The sequence below is a fragment of the Heliangelus exortis genome, chromosome 2 (assembly GCF_036169615.1).
Source record: "Heliangelus exortis chromosome 2, bHelExo1.hap1, whole genome shotgun sequence".
NCBI classification, from domain to species: Eukaryota; Metazoa; Chordata; class Aves; order Apodiformes; family Trochilidae; genus Heliangelus; species Heliangelus exortis.
In genome coordinates this window covers 50,628,899-50,643,499 of record NC_092423.1, presented here as the reverse complement: position 1 = coordinate 50,643,499, position 14,601 = coordinate 50,628,899, and the positions used below count along the sequence as shown (strand labels likewise).

The following is a 14,601-nucleotide window of genomic DNA, read 5'->3' as shown; positions in this document are numbered from 1 at the left end:
AAGAGATCTATATATTCTCATTTAATATATTGTGGTGGAAGGAGCTCCTAGCACTGCAAAGGAAGACAGCACCACCCTGGTGCATTGCCTTTACACAGACCACCCTGCATATCATTAGTTGTACAAGTTTGGGTTGATAAATCTTTGGTCCCAGATGTGGTGGTGGGACCAGCAGGCCTTTGTATGCAACCTCTTTTGATTTCAGTGCAACTGAGTGATCAGGACCTATGTGCTACTTTGCTCTAAGCTGATACTGCAAATGCAATGGCTTTTGTCTGTCAGGGAAGAAGGGACAGAACGAAAGGGAAGGGAAATATTCCTGTGAGAATCTGAGCCTGTAGACAACCAGAAGGTCTGGTAAAAACCCAACCAGAACCCTACAATAAAAATAGCGAGTATTTAAAAAAATTGCATATAAAAGTCTATAAAAATATCATCCAAGAAAGAAGAAAAGGAAAATGCTCACTCTGTCATTCTACTTCTAGGTTTTGTCACTAGAAAACCCCGATGGCCAGAAGTAATTTTGTTTGATAGACACACTCCTATGGCCACAGGTAGAAACAACAGGATTACATATATTCCTCCCACCACTGGATAGCTTCTAAAACTGGCGTGTTATGAGTACACAGCAATTGATACATACACACATGGAAGAAAACATAAAAATACAAAATGCCAAGAGGGTGCTGTGAGGCCTGTGAGAGAGTCCTGTTGTGTACTTATAGATGATGGGTAAATAAATTGACTAAAACTGAATTTCAGGTCCTGAGCCAGCTTGCCAGCTTCACTTTTTCAAGCTGGTAGTCAAGTCAGCAGAACAGGGAGACCTGATGCCTTGAAGACCCAGTCCTGCCTGGGTACAGATTAGAAACCCCTGATCAGAAGGGTCATTGCAGCAACGTGAAGGAAATCTCAGCAAGTGGAAATGCATGGCCAGCATTTCATTTTAACAGAAAATAATGGCATTGGTAGTGATTGCCTGCTCTGCTCCTGCTCTGGTTACAGTAATCAGAAAATCAGAATCTTCTTGTCCTCAGACAGTGTGTTCCTGCTTACTCAAAAGCAGAGATTCAGACACTGAGCCAGCACAAGCTTTGAGATCAGTGCCTGTTTAAAACTGTGCAAAAGCACAGGATTGCTTTGTTGTTTTTAGTTATTGGGTGTGGTGATGGATTTAAGAAGGGTAAAAGAAAAGGTCTTGATTATTCTGTCATTTGCTGACTATAAATTACTAACACCTGGTATAAATTACCAGAGGATGATGATTTTCATTATTATAAAAGTAAAATATGAAGAAAAAGCCAATAAGAAATATTTAAAACCATCTCATGAGATCCTGTCGATAGACTGGTTTATTCTATTTGAAGCAAAAAAAAGTTGTCATTTCTAATTTGAACAGATTATTAGGCTATATAATTAAAAGCCACATATGGGACCTATTGGAGGTCCCATATTACCAAGGACTAATGGTGAAAGTATTTGCATTTAGCTAGAGGAACTCACAGACCATCTGATTACAAAGGAGCACAGCACTACCAGCTATCTAGTTTGAAATATTTTTGCTTACTTTGATTCCAATAAGTCTGTGCAAGCACATATGCAAACATTTCTTTATTCAAAGGGTGGTTTGCAAAAACACCACCATATACCATATTTTCTGGCATAATCAACTATATTTTTGGGAAGCTTCTCTACAACCACAAAATTTATGCTTGAAAAAGAAACACTGAGAAAAAGGAATTTGTCCCCTTCATTGACCGATCAGGAACTGTCTCCCAACTTTTAGATTCATTCTGGTGCTAAACACTACTGTACTAATACACAGTGTGTTTACACCAGCTGGAGCTATTCAAAAGGCTTCACTTTTACATAAGGCTGCTCTGAAATGTGCTTTAAGTCTTAAATTGAAAAATTTGTTTTTTTAATCTACTACCCATTTTATTATCAGCAAAAAAAAGTTGGCTTCTGGCACCTTTTTTCTCAAACATGGAAAACATCAGTGGCATCCATCATAATTTTATAGTTAAACACTGAAATCTGACCATATAACTTTGAAAAAAGACAGTGTAGCTTGTAAGGAAAGCTGGTTGACTTAAACATTTTGAGAGGACACATAACAGATTTTTGCATTTAAAAAAATACATTTAAAAAATAAACAAACCCCTTCTTTCACATATGTGAATGCTTCTTGCATGTTGTCACAGAAACACATGGTTTAAATAACTAAATGAGTGCAATGCAGGGAACTGTTACCCTTTGGGCCATAAGGAAGAGCATAAAACCATATTGCTTGTGAGGTTCTTTTGTTTTTTCTTTTAATATAATTATAGTGGGCCCAGGAGTTCAAGCCCTACATCACTGTGAGTTAAAGGTCTGCTAATTCCCTGAACACCACTCCTGACTAAAGGAAAAAAACCTGATTGGGATACTTGCAATGGTATCTCTCCTTATTCTACAGGGGCAAAGTTCCTGGATTCTCTCCAAGTTACAATAACATTCTCCCTCAACTAAAGTTTCTGGGAAAGAGAAGACATCTGGTGCTCTTCCAGCAAGGCAGAGATTCCTGAGAGCAACAATCAGAAATCCCTGCACAGAAGCAGAAGAGCTTCCCAGCCAGTGCTGCCCTCTGCCTTCTTCTGGCACCAGAAGAACCCTTTGTACCTACTGATGGCTGCTCCCAAATAAGTCCGTAGAGTTTCATCATGAGGTCAATGCAATGAGCCCTGTATGTGCAGAATTTTTGGCATATTCATTGTTTGTATAGTCTTAGTGAGGCTGGAAAAGGAAGGGATCTGAAAACAATTTCTATACATCTGGAGAAAGTTAATTAAGGATGTAAAACCAGAAATTCTTTCTCATTCTTTATTAACACAGACCATTAACTGATAAATGCCTAATCATTTTCCAGTTTTGTTTCCTTTTGTAGAATAAAATAAGAGAAAGCAGTTCTGTAATTTTTTTTTAAAAAATTTATTTTTTTACACAATTGCACAGTGGCTGATCTCTAGTTTAATTGGGAGGTGTCTAAACATATCATTCCTTGGCTCACAATGCACTAGCAGAATTCTGCAAAGTGTTCCAGGGAGGTGTGGGGGGAACAGATTAGGGGAATGTAGGTGTGATCCTGGGAGGAGATACCACAAAAGATGCTTTCATCTGGCCCAGTCTCATGAGATTTCAATTTCTAGATTTCACTTTCATTGTATATTTCCAAGCTAATAGATTTCCTTTTATATATATAACAAAAAAAATTCTAAAAAATGCTAATAATCCACTGTAGCTTACCCAAATTATTTTAAAAGAGCTGGAGAACATTAGCATTAGCTGTGACTGCCTGTATGTTGCAAAATATTTTGCTGCAAACCTATGTGCTGAGATCAGTAACTCTGACTATAGCATCTCTTCTAGAATGGCAGCTCTGATCTGCAGTTCTCAAGATATAAGAAATCCACCACTTCCCCATTAGCTCCTGCCAGTGGTGCATAACCCTAACAATTGAGGAAAAACATTTTTGAGTCTGATTTCACACCTCTGTGCTAATGCATGACAAACAAGAACTGACCAGCAGAGAATTAAGCAGTTTGGCATTGGTGTCTGAAAGCAGTCACTCTCAGAAAGAAAGAAAATATGTATCAGAGCAGATGAAGAAAAATATGTAGGGTTTTTTATTATTATTCTACTGCGCATAATCTAAGGCATCTTTAGTCACTGTATATTAGGTAAAGATAACTTTTAAAATATTGACTAAATCATCCTGTACCTTCTGACCAAACACTCAGGGAGAGCGTGTTCCCCATGACTTCAGGGAGAAGTCTGACTCAGCAGGGACTGAGTCACCGCTGCGGAATTTAGTTCTGCATTATTGATATTTCATCAATGTGCCTGCAAAGAGCCTGGCCAGGGCTGGAGGTCATAGTCTGAGGCTCTTAGCAAGGCTGAATGCGGATGGAGGAGAGGAAAGGGAAGGGGGGAAAGTGCTACATGGTGACACAGCCTGTCACACGACAGGGAGTGTGCTTGGTGCTGGCTGTGGCACCACCGTCCTCCCAGCACCCTGCACACCCTCAGCAAATCTATCCCAGAGCTACCATTGAACCAGCAGCTGAAGAAAGGAACACTATGTGCCCTTCTATTTACTTTCTTTAAATGAGCTGGTTCACCGAAGCCAACTGTGAGTTCTAAGAACTGCGGGAGTTATTTTTGTACTTCTTCCTTCTGAAAAAAAAAATGTGATTGAAGTGCCTCCTTTTCACAGCATGAACCTAATCTAAATCTCTGGCTTTGAACAAACTCAAACTCTGGTGTCCAAAACAGGAACTCAAAATATCTCTAGTTTCAATAATCAAACTCCAAGTTACAAACACTCCTGAGTGAGAAGGTATTCATGTTTAATGTGGATTTAGGCTGAGCTCAGTGCTGTGGTTTTTGATAGTGTGGCAGGAAGCTTGCCCCTGTATATGCACAGTTTAATCAGGAACACAGATCCAAGCTCTAATATAGGCTGGTGGTAAAGTCCTTTGCTTTTGAACACGAAAAAGAAACACCAAAGATTTACCATCCTAAACCACTGTTTTGCATGTTTTCTCCATAGCAAAGAGCCATGACAGCAGTCTGGATTCCTTGGAAAATACACATAAGACTAACATAGCAAGACCTCATCCTAAAAAAAAAAAGGAATTAAGAAAAAAAACAGTTGTTTATGTATGTTTGTGTCTTGGTTTTCACATAAACAAGCAAACTTACTTACAACTAACTGGATTCCTAACAAGATCTCAAGCCAGAAAAGCACTTACATACATGTTTGACATTACTCATACAGAGAAACCTTCCTGAATCAAAGGTCTGAGCAAGTTAGGTTTTTTTCTAACATTTCTTTTTCAAATGGGCCAAAATGATGGCTACTTTCCATGTGTCTAACCCCATTCTGTGAGACACTTTTATATACTGACTCCAGCAGTGTATTTAGGACACACTTTTTCATTTGGGTTTCATCTGTCTGTACTCCTTCAGCCACACTTTTCTTTTTCTTTACCCTGTCCATTCAGTCAGTAATGAATGAAAGCCCACACTGAGATGAAAGTAAAAATTGATCCGTGTTGTTCCCTGCTGCCCTTCTCTTATATCTTCAGGTCAGACACAGAGTGGTTACTCGTAGCCCACAAACAAATACAGGAAACAGCTAATTACTGGAAATGTCAAGTTAAGGCAGGCACATCAAGCAGTACATTAGTACGTGCTCTCAGAGTCTAACAAAATCTGTCTCAAGGGAATATCACTTTCATCAATGAGTCCTTTCCTAATACTAACTGCAAAACCAGAACAAAATGCAGGGTTGAGTAAGTCCTCCTGCTTTCAAGAAGCAAAAACATTTTGCTACCATCGCATCATCTGGAAAAGACAACAAATCTAACAAATGGTCAAATGACTTACAAATTCAACATTCTTATTAATAAAAATCTTTGCAGTGAAGGTAAAACTGATGTCAGATTCTGTCTACCAGCAATTGAAAAATGCTCTTGGGGGAAAAAAAAACAGTAAAAGTGAAGTATTATCAAGTTTGGCTGTTCTTTTTCTAAATATTCTTTCGCATCATCCTAAAGTTGGTTTCATGAACCGAGGCATAGCAAAGGGCAATACTGGCTTTTGAAGATTACTTTCATCTATTTGCTTGACCTGTTCAGAAAAATGGAAGCATTTGCATCAGGAAATCACCACTTGTTTTTGTTGCTTTTTTTTTTTTTTTTTTTTTTTAACAAAACTTCCCCGAACAACAAAAAATGCACACATACACAAACAAACAAGCAAACAAAAATAAAACTGACCCAAAAAAACAAGGCCCCCACCCTAGAACCCAGAGTTATTAGCTGTGAAGTAGCCAGTGGGAGGAGGAGTATTTTGAGAGCTGTTTAATGCCTTCCCCAGAAACTGGTCTTTGTGGAAGAAGGAGGAGAACAGGAATGAAGAAGCTCAGCTAAAATGGTGAAAGAAATTGGCAGTCTCTTTTTTTAATATTTTTACTCTTCTGCATCTGGAAAAAAAGAGAAAAGAAAAAGAAAAGTGTCAAATGTGGCCTTTCTCCCCTTTGTCCATGGAGCTGGTAGTCTGGAAAAGAAAAAGGGAATAAGTTTAGACAGCGTCATTTACTCCAAGCCTCAAGGAGGGCCTCAAGGTGAGATGCACCAAAGCAGTATCTCCTCTTGGCTCCACTGGAAAAATCATTTTGTCCTACACAAAGTGGAATCCATTCCTCTCTGACTAATCCAGTGGTAATTCAACCTTTGGCACCAATGGAATCGCATAACAGTTTTCCACATGCTTAGATCAAGAGGTCTCATTAGGTTTCTTTGCTGTAGAAATCTCTGATCACCTTTGCTCTTTAAATACCTTTTTTGTTCATGAAAGCCACAATGCTGTACATTGTGGTTTGAGATGAAGAAAAGAAAATGCTCTGCACACAAAAAAGCACTGCCTTTGAAAAGCCACTTTCTCACAAAGAGCTTGGAATGAGAAGCACAGTCTTATGTATGGGTAAGTGTTTGATATCTAAAAAAAATGCCTGATTCCTCTGACAAATATTTATAATCCCTTGGCCTGAATATTAGGCTATATTTGACTAGAATTATCCTGAATGTACAAACATAACTGTTTTCTATGTAGTTAAACCAAAAATGAATCTTCAGAACAAACAGAACTCCTTGAAGAAAAAATGTAGACAACAAATCTTTTTCTTCATTCTTCATTCCTAGTGAAAGAGGGCAGTTTCTAATGAAAGAGGGCACTCTAGCCAACTGTCCTTCTGCCCTTCTCAGTAAGTCCTCTAGAAAAGCTTTAAACTGGAGCATGCATATTTTACTTTATATTGGTCATCCCAAGTAGTTATCTGAAAATGCGTGGCACCTGCTGAGCTACTGTTATTCTGACAATGCTTGTGTTGGTAGAGTTCTACAGTACATATGAAAGGGTCTCTCAACAAAGGAGATGCAGCTCAAGGAGAGACAAATTTATCTGTAAGGCTGGCATGCCTAGGAACAAGTTCTTACACCAGAATCTCTTCATATTCTTTCAGAAAATCAGTTTATTTTGACTTCAATCACATATTACTTTTTGGTTTGGTTTGGTTGGGGTTTTTTTCTCTTTTTTTTTTTTTTTTTTTTTTTTTTTAAAAAAAAAGTAGTATTTGGACAAAGGAAAAAAGGACTGGTTGGGGTTTTTTTCTCTTTTTTTTTTTTTTTTTTTTTTTTAAAAAAAAAGTAGTATTTGGACAAAGGAAAAAAGGACTGGCAAAACAAAGATCTGAGGTTTTGCTATGCATTATCTCTGATGAATGCATAGTAGTGGCTGCACAGATCTGTTAGAGAGCTTGGCATCGTGTTCTATCATGCATTTAGGAGGGGGACTTTCAGGGTAGTCCCCTGTAAGTTAATACAATGCCTTGCTCACTGATGCAAATCTAAGACACTGTTATAAAGTTATAGGCTGTTATAAAGAATTAGGCTTTCAATATCCCACTGGATTTATTTAGACTGATTTGTCCCATTCCCAGCACTACAGATAGCATATCTACAATAGACAATAGTAACCACTGTAACAATAGGACTAAACTTCCTTAATGTCTCCCATCTAAAAAGTTCAGCCTGACTTACTGTCATTAACAGGTTCATAATAACTCTGTGAGATGTACCATCAGCTACAATTTGAAGAGAAAATATTGACCCAGAAAGAAAGTAATTTAGGACATGTTGACTAAATAGCATCTTTGAGCAGTTATTATTTCTGAATCTCTTAAATGATTTCCTGAATCTCACCAGGAATCTGAAACAGAGCTCCAAGTACCAACCAACATACCCTCCACTTCCTATGCCATCCATACCAGACTTTTAACCCCTTCCATTTCTTTTAATGAAAGAAGGGAAAATACAATGTGTTTTGTTGTTTGGTTTTTTTTTTTCCTCAGGCTCTAGAAATTTCCTGTGGAGAACTGAGTCATATTGCTGTGTACTTCTGTTAGCTCTATCATAAGCTTCAGCAAGAACATTCCAGTACAGCATTTGTTTTAAATTGGAGACGAATTTCCCTTTTGACACAATATAGCTTTGCTACAGCTACCTTAACCTTGGTTGTGATTCAGCCTTTCTCATCTCAGCACAATAGATCTGGCACAAACATTAGAGTCTATTTACAAAGATAACTGAAGGAGGAAAAAGAATGAATATACAGTGCTTGGTACCAGTAGTTCACTTGGCATGTAATGAATTTCATTATCTGAAATAGTCACATCTGAAGGCATATTTCAGTCCTTCAGTGTCACTTATGAGTTCACATTGTTTGTCAAGGCTGAGTATTGACCCTCGCCTTGATCAATAATGCAAGTATCAGTGACTTCTACATCTATACAGTGCCAGCACCCACTGAAAGGAGATTTTGAAGTCCTTTGCTATCAGCTTGTAGCTTATACTAAGGCATTTTTAACTTATGCTTGCTGGTCAATAAATGTATATACTTATTATGTTACTATCCAGTCTGACACCCTGAAGGGAAAGTACTTGGCGGTTCATCTTTTCCTTCACACAGAATTACTCAGCATGTGACTGTACCCATACAGCAAGGAAGCTGGCTGTCAGTTTGCACAGCCAGTGATTAATCTCACACATTTGCCTCTCTTTTTGTGATTAAACAAATGCTTTGGAGTCCAAAGCCTTATAAAAACTACCTGCTTTAGCAGTTGGCATTTATTATGCCTGTCTAATGCAAACTTTCACAATCTGCTACCCAGTGGGAGAACAGGAACAGAGCCCCAGAGGCATTTAGACTGAGGTGAAAGTTTAGACTGACTCAAAAACTACACCTGTTCTGTAATGACTCACACTCTTCACCGAGTGTAAATCCGAGGAGTGGTGCTGGTTGTACCAGCTGGAAGCAGAGACCTGACCTCCCCAGGCATTGTCTCTCTCTTGCTCCAGCCAAACACTTGTCCTTTCCCTCTCCTTTCCCTCCATCCCTTCTTCCCCAGCCACTGAAAGGGCAGCGCTGCTCAGAGAAGGCTCAGAACATCTCCCCACAGCCTCTAGTGCTGGCCTGGGTTGTCAGGACAAGATGTTTGTTTTCAAACTGCATTTAAAAGAAAATTCTGCTATTTTTTCTCCTAAAAAGTAAATAGTGCAGACTTCAGGACAGCGATGTGGACTAATGATTTTGTTGGAAGGCTTTTTTTCACAAAGAGCTTGGCTTGCTTGGCAGTCCCTGGTGATGAAAGTGTGAGGTTATTGCATGGTCCCTGTTTCCTCTGCTCAAACAGGCATTTAATTATGAAGGAAGTGCAAGATGACACCACTATTATCCAGGAAAAAAAAAAACAAACCTGGATTTTCTTTCTGAGAAGACTGTGATAACCTTGCATTTCACTTGTGAAAAAGTAGAGTTTAGCATGAGTAAATCTCATCTTCTTCGCTTGCTGCATGAGGACTTCAGTGAGGATGAGAGAACGAACTCCACCACACCACCAAATAATGTTACCCTTAAGGTACTACTACTCTAAGATATTTTTTGAGATAGAGTTTTAATATGCAGAAAAAGAAAAAGAAGGGAACCTCACTTAAACATATCCATTCAGTACCTCCCTTATTGAGCTCCCTATGGTGATGCCTTTTCATACTTTTATGATGTAAAATCATAAAGATACCAACCAAAAAAGATCAGCATTTGATTATGTTAAAATGAACTTTGTATAGTTTATTCTTGAAGATCTAGGGATAAAAATGTATCTTACAGGTTTTCTCATTCCTTCTAAAACCAGATTATCTTGTGGCATCCCAATAACCATGTGTGTAACACCAACTGTTAGTGTTACATACTGCATAAACAGCAGATATCAAAAAGGGTTGCACTTGAAGGAAAGTTGAATGCATGAAGTTCATACACACACTGGGATTCTTTAGCCTGAAAATGGAGAGTTGCAGGGAAAATCTCAGAAAAGGTAAATGGGATTTTGAGTGGTGCAAAGAATGTGAACAGAGAATAATTACTCAGTGTTTCTTAGAGTCCAGGAAGGGGGCAATCAAATGAAATTATCAAGCAGTAAATTTGAAACCAATAAAAAAATGTGATTTTTCGCATAGCACCTAAAGAAATTTTGAATTTGTGTTGCCCCCGTGCCTAGCACCCAAAAGAATACCAGGGCTCAAAAGACTGACAAAATGGAAGAAAAATCCACCAGAGACTATTCAAGTTAAAGATTTGACCTGTTCCTTAGCTTTCATTTGTTCATGAAGATCTCTGCTATTAAGTGTTTTCAGATAGATGATGGTGAGCTAAAGGGAGTTTTGGTCTGACCCTGCTTGGTTGTTCAAGTGTTCCTAGGAAAGGAAATTTGACATGGTGTTTGAAAGTAGCCTCTACCCTCACTTAGTAGAAGTCTATGGTTTTTTGGGATAAGACTATTCCAAACTCTGCTCACCCCCAGCATTCTGCTCCATCTCAGCACTGAGTGAAATGACAACAGAAATGACAAATTATTCTATGGAACTGATATCATGAAATGATTACTAGTGATGCAGTGCACAATGAGGGGAAATAACAGCCTGAGTAAATGTGCCTCAAATAACCCATAATTCAGAAGGTAGTTATCCTTCCTACTGCAAATGATGGCATTATTTGCAGCTGGTGGGGCAGACTGTTAAACCTGCCACTTTTCATTCCTTTTGTGGACCTATTAACATTTTGCAGGAGTGACCCCTTGTTTTTGTAATTTTATTTCCCAAAGCATGGTTATTTCTCGTCTAGCCTGAGTGTTTAAGTATGATCAGTTGTAACTTGTCTGCATCTGAAAAGCACTGCTAAAGCTACTCCTAGGGCTCTGAAGAATGAAGATGTCAAAAAACTCACTTCTCATTTCTCAACTGGGTGATCCCACTTCCTGTTAAAGCCATTAGGAAACGTTTTAAATGAAAATAAAGACCACAATGAAATAAATTCTGCATATTTACGCTATTCTTTTGCACCAGAGATGAATGAGGCATAAGAAATGAAGTGCAGAAGATCAGTGAAAGAAAGAAGTATACATTATAAGTTAATTCATCTCTATTTTCTGTTTTTTTAATGGACAAGAAATTTTAGAGTGATTATTTTTTCCAAGTAAAACAGAATGTTACTTGAAGGTGCTTGCATCCTCGTTAAAGCTAGGGAAAACAAATACTGTTGGGAAAAAGTTTTGAATACTTGTTTTTTAATTGAAGTTAAATACCACCATTTTAATTTAGCAGACCACCCAAGTGCTTAACATAAACATTAGGAGGAGAGATGACATTAGCATAGAAAGTAGTATGATTTTTGAACTTTGGCACATAGTTACCCTAAATCATTCATGACATTAAACCATTTCGTATTCACTCTGATGTTGAGTTCTATGTCCGTTTGACAGCTTGTATTACACTTGATCTGAGATCACATCAGTGATGGAAGAAAAAGATTATTGTATGTTTTTTGCTTACCAGAACATTATGGAAATACATAGCAGCAGAGAAAACCACAATTAATATCCTGGCAAAAGTTTTGTTACACCAAATTATGTCTGAGTTTCCTGAGTACAGAATGTATGAAAGAAATTAGGCACTGAGTTTGCAAAGCTACCTTCAGGAGTAAGTGTGAAAGATTATTCTAGATGTCATAATCAAACATAATTTAAAGCTCTGAACATGTCTGGGATAAAAATTAGATCCTGGTTTTCATGAAGAGCTGTTCTATTGAGAATGGAAATGAAAATGTTGGTGCTTTTCAAGGCACAAAATGGATGAGCTGCCCTAGGAAGAAAGATAATCAAAGACAGCAAAGTTTTCAACCAAATATATGAATCAGAATTCTGTAATTAGCACTGAGCAAATAATTGCTTCTTTGATTGACTAAACTGAAAAATTAGGATAATGCTTAGCTCTGGGTTAGACAAAAGTAATTGCTTTTTGTCATGGCAAAAAAGACTGCTGGGGAGTGGGTTTTTTTGGTGGGAGGGGAGTGGAGAGGAAATGAAAGATCAAGCTGAACTTTTCTGGTTTGAACTCAAACCAGATTTTTATTTTTACCATTTACTTAAAGCTGTCTAAAAATGTAAAGCATCACTTCAAAGCAAAACTTTTAATTTGTATTTTTTTCAGCACCTCTTCAGTTTTTGACAATCACTTGTTTTGAATTAGAATTTAATTGCTATAGCCTTATGCAAAACAGAACTTTTCAACTAATATCACTTGACGGTTTTCTTCTTCTACATTTATTATTGCTTCCAAGTCCCAGGTTTTGACATTAACAATAGCAATGCAGCAGTTTAGAAGCAAAGAAAACAATGAATTGCCTAGTGATGAACTTATTAATGGTAATAAGTAATAAAGATTACTATTAAGGTGTGAGTTTCAGGAAACTAACCTGTAAAATGACTCCCTTCTCTTTCTCCATCTTCTGTAGACCAAATTGTACAGAACTGCAGAGTTAACAGCAAAGATTGGTTTCCCTTTTTTTCTGCTCCCTGAGAGTGACCTGGCAGCAGTTCCAGCATGAAGGAAGCGCCCAAGCACCCAGCTGCCAGTTCATCAAGTGCAGTCTTTAAATATGGATTCTTATACACCTGAAAGTTGGCCTTCTCCCCTCTCAATGCTTCTACTTAAACTACTTTGCCACAGTCCCTATCTAGTAAGATACCTTTGGCATTCATACAGTGCTCAAATTGGAAGCTAGCTGTTCCCTGGGGAAGGGATAAGATGAAAGATAAAGTTCACTGACCTCTTTTGAGCAGCCATTTCTTCAGTCATTCCTTTTGGACATGATCTTATTCCTCTTTCAGGGCTAAGTGTTCCATGAGGAAAAAGAGGCCTAATTGTCACTGGATTGAACATAAATTAATGGAGCTAAGAAGTAGGTAGGACTCTCCTCTTGCAAAGAACTTCTATACATCACTGCACAGAGAAACTTTAATAAATGGGTTAAGAAGGACTCTAACGGAAGCAAGGTCACAGCTCTTCTTCCTGACTGGTGCAATAAAATGTCTGATGATGCAAAATCAAGAAGGAATTTACACAACATACTGCATAAATTACACATTCCTCTATGCCTCTGGGACCATGGAAGTTACTCCCAAAGAACTAGTCACTAGTAGTGCTATCTCTGAGCAGAACTATATTTCAAGGACCAAAGGTAATCAGAAAATATGTTCCCCATAAAGCTAACTGCTCAGAAAAACTACTTAAGTACCTACAGTGATTTTTTTTTACCATGCATCTGGAATGAGTATTCCAGATATTCACTTAAATCTTAAATCAAGCCAAATGCTAGTCCCAGTTTTTAAACTTGTCACATACATCTATGACTGCATGTAAACTAGAAGCAAAAAAGTATCTAGAAAGCATCAAGTATCTAAGGTATTTTAAGCATCAAGTATCTAAGGAATACCTGGCATGGTGTGAATGATGGAAAACAGACTAAAAAAGAGATGCATTAAAGTTTCAAAGAAAATGAGGTGCTTTCCATAAGACTTACATACACACTATCACAAAAGTTGCAAATTCACAGGCATAACGATGCAAGAAGATGCCTTTCTACATATATTCCCCATACTCTCGTGGAGCATGCATACCATGGTAATGCAATGTTCCTGAGGTCAGGATGCTAACAATGTATTTTGCATTTAGCTTCAAAGATCACATCACATCATGTTCATTCTCTGCTTGGCACTAAGACCACATTAAAACTTCTTCAGAGTGCATTGCTCTATGCAAATTCCAGCTTGTCTCAGATGTCACTTGCAAAATTAGACAGTTATTTTATTCAAAAGAGCAGAGAAAGGATTTTAAAATGCACAGAAGCTTTTTCGCCCTCTAGTTATCCTATATTGCACTACTATGGAGCAATTGTTCAGCAGAAATAATGTATGGTGAAATATATCTTTTTTGGATAGCAAAATGCCTTCATGCTTTCAAGCAAGGTTTTCCAGAAGGTATCAGTACACAGTTTTCTGATTTCTAACTTGGGGCAATAACTATAATGCAATTCAAATATCATGCCATAAAAAGAAGTATGAAAATGAAATAAACTGTGTTCAGAAGTAGTCTTAGACTACTGCAATTTTGTTTTGCCACTGCTACTGAATTCTGGCAGATATCAAGAGTACTATCAATAAGCAAGGAAGAATCCAGTGTGTTAAAAACTAAGATGGGCTTTTTGTTTCCAATAATAATGGAGAAATCAGCTGATCTTTTTGGAATAGAAACAGGAATGGCACCACTATTTATATGATCTGAAATTTAGCTTTTTACCTCTCTTAAGATGTAAACAAGTGAAAATGTATACTTGAGTAACTTCTTTTAAGACAACGCTGGCATTTTTCAGACCACATGAGCAGGGTTTTGTCAGAAGTCATCTACTTAATGTTCATTGCTATGTACTGGTCTTGTCTACATTCACATACATGAAAACTGTATCTGTAGAAGGCAGCTAAGACAGAAAATTCTTAAATGCTTTGCATTCTCCTTAAATGAAGCTGGGAATAATCTTGTTAATTCAACTCTGTGTGGGATAATTGTGGAGCCATCACCATGGCTCCTTCATAGCACCATGTTCCTGCAC

At 37.8% G+C, this 14,601-nt stretch overlaps 2 protein-coding genes across 11 annotated transcripts in view; both read right to left on the bottom strand.

Annotated features, from left to right (window-relative positions):
- LSM5 (LSM5 homolog, U6 small nuclear RNA and mRNA degradation associated) overlaps positions 1 to 14,601 on the bottom strand; it is a 591,871-nt gene that overhangs the window by 236,760 nt on the left and 340,510 nt on the right. The window lies entirely within an intron of this gene.
- PDE1C (phosphodiesterase 1C) overlaps positions 1 to 14,601 on the bottom strand; it is a 286,285-nt gene that overhangs the window by 9,311 nt on the left and 262,373 nt on the right. For 3 of the 9 annotated variants that reach the window (XM_071736084.1, XM_071736086.1, XM_071736085.1), the window contains one exon: positions 4,870 to 6,028. The exons of the other annotated variants lie outside the window; for them this stretch is intronic. In XM_071736084.1, the coding sequence (XP_071592185.1) occupies positions 6,015 to 6,028 (14 nt within the window). In that variant the 3' untranslated portion in view covers positions 4,870 to 6,014. Of the gene's footprint in view, positions 1 to 4,869; positions 6,029 to 14,601 lie in introns of those variants that run through there. 9 annotated transcript variants of the gene reach the window in all.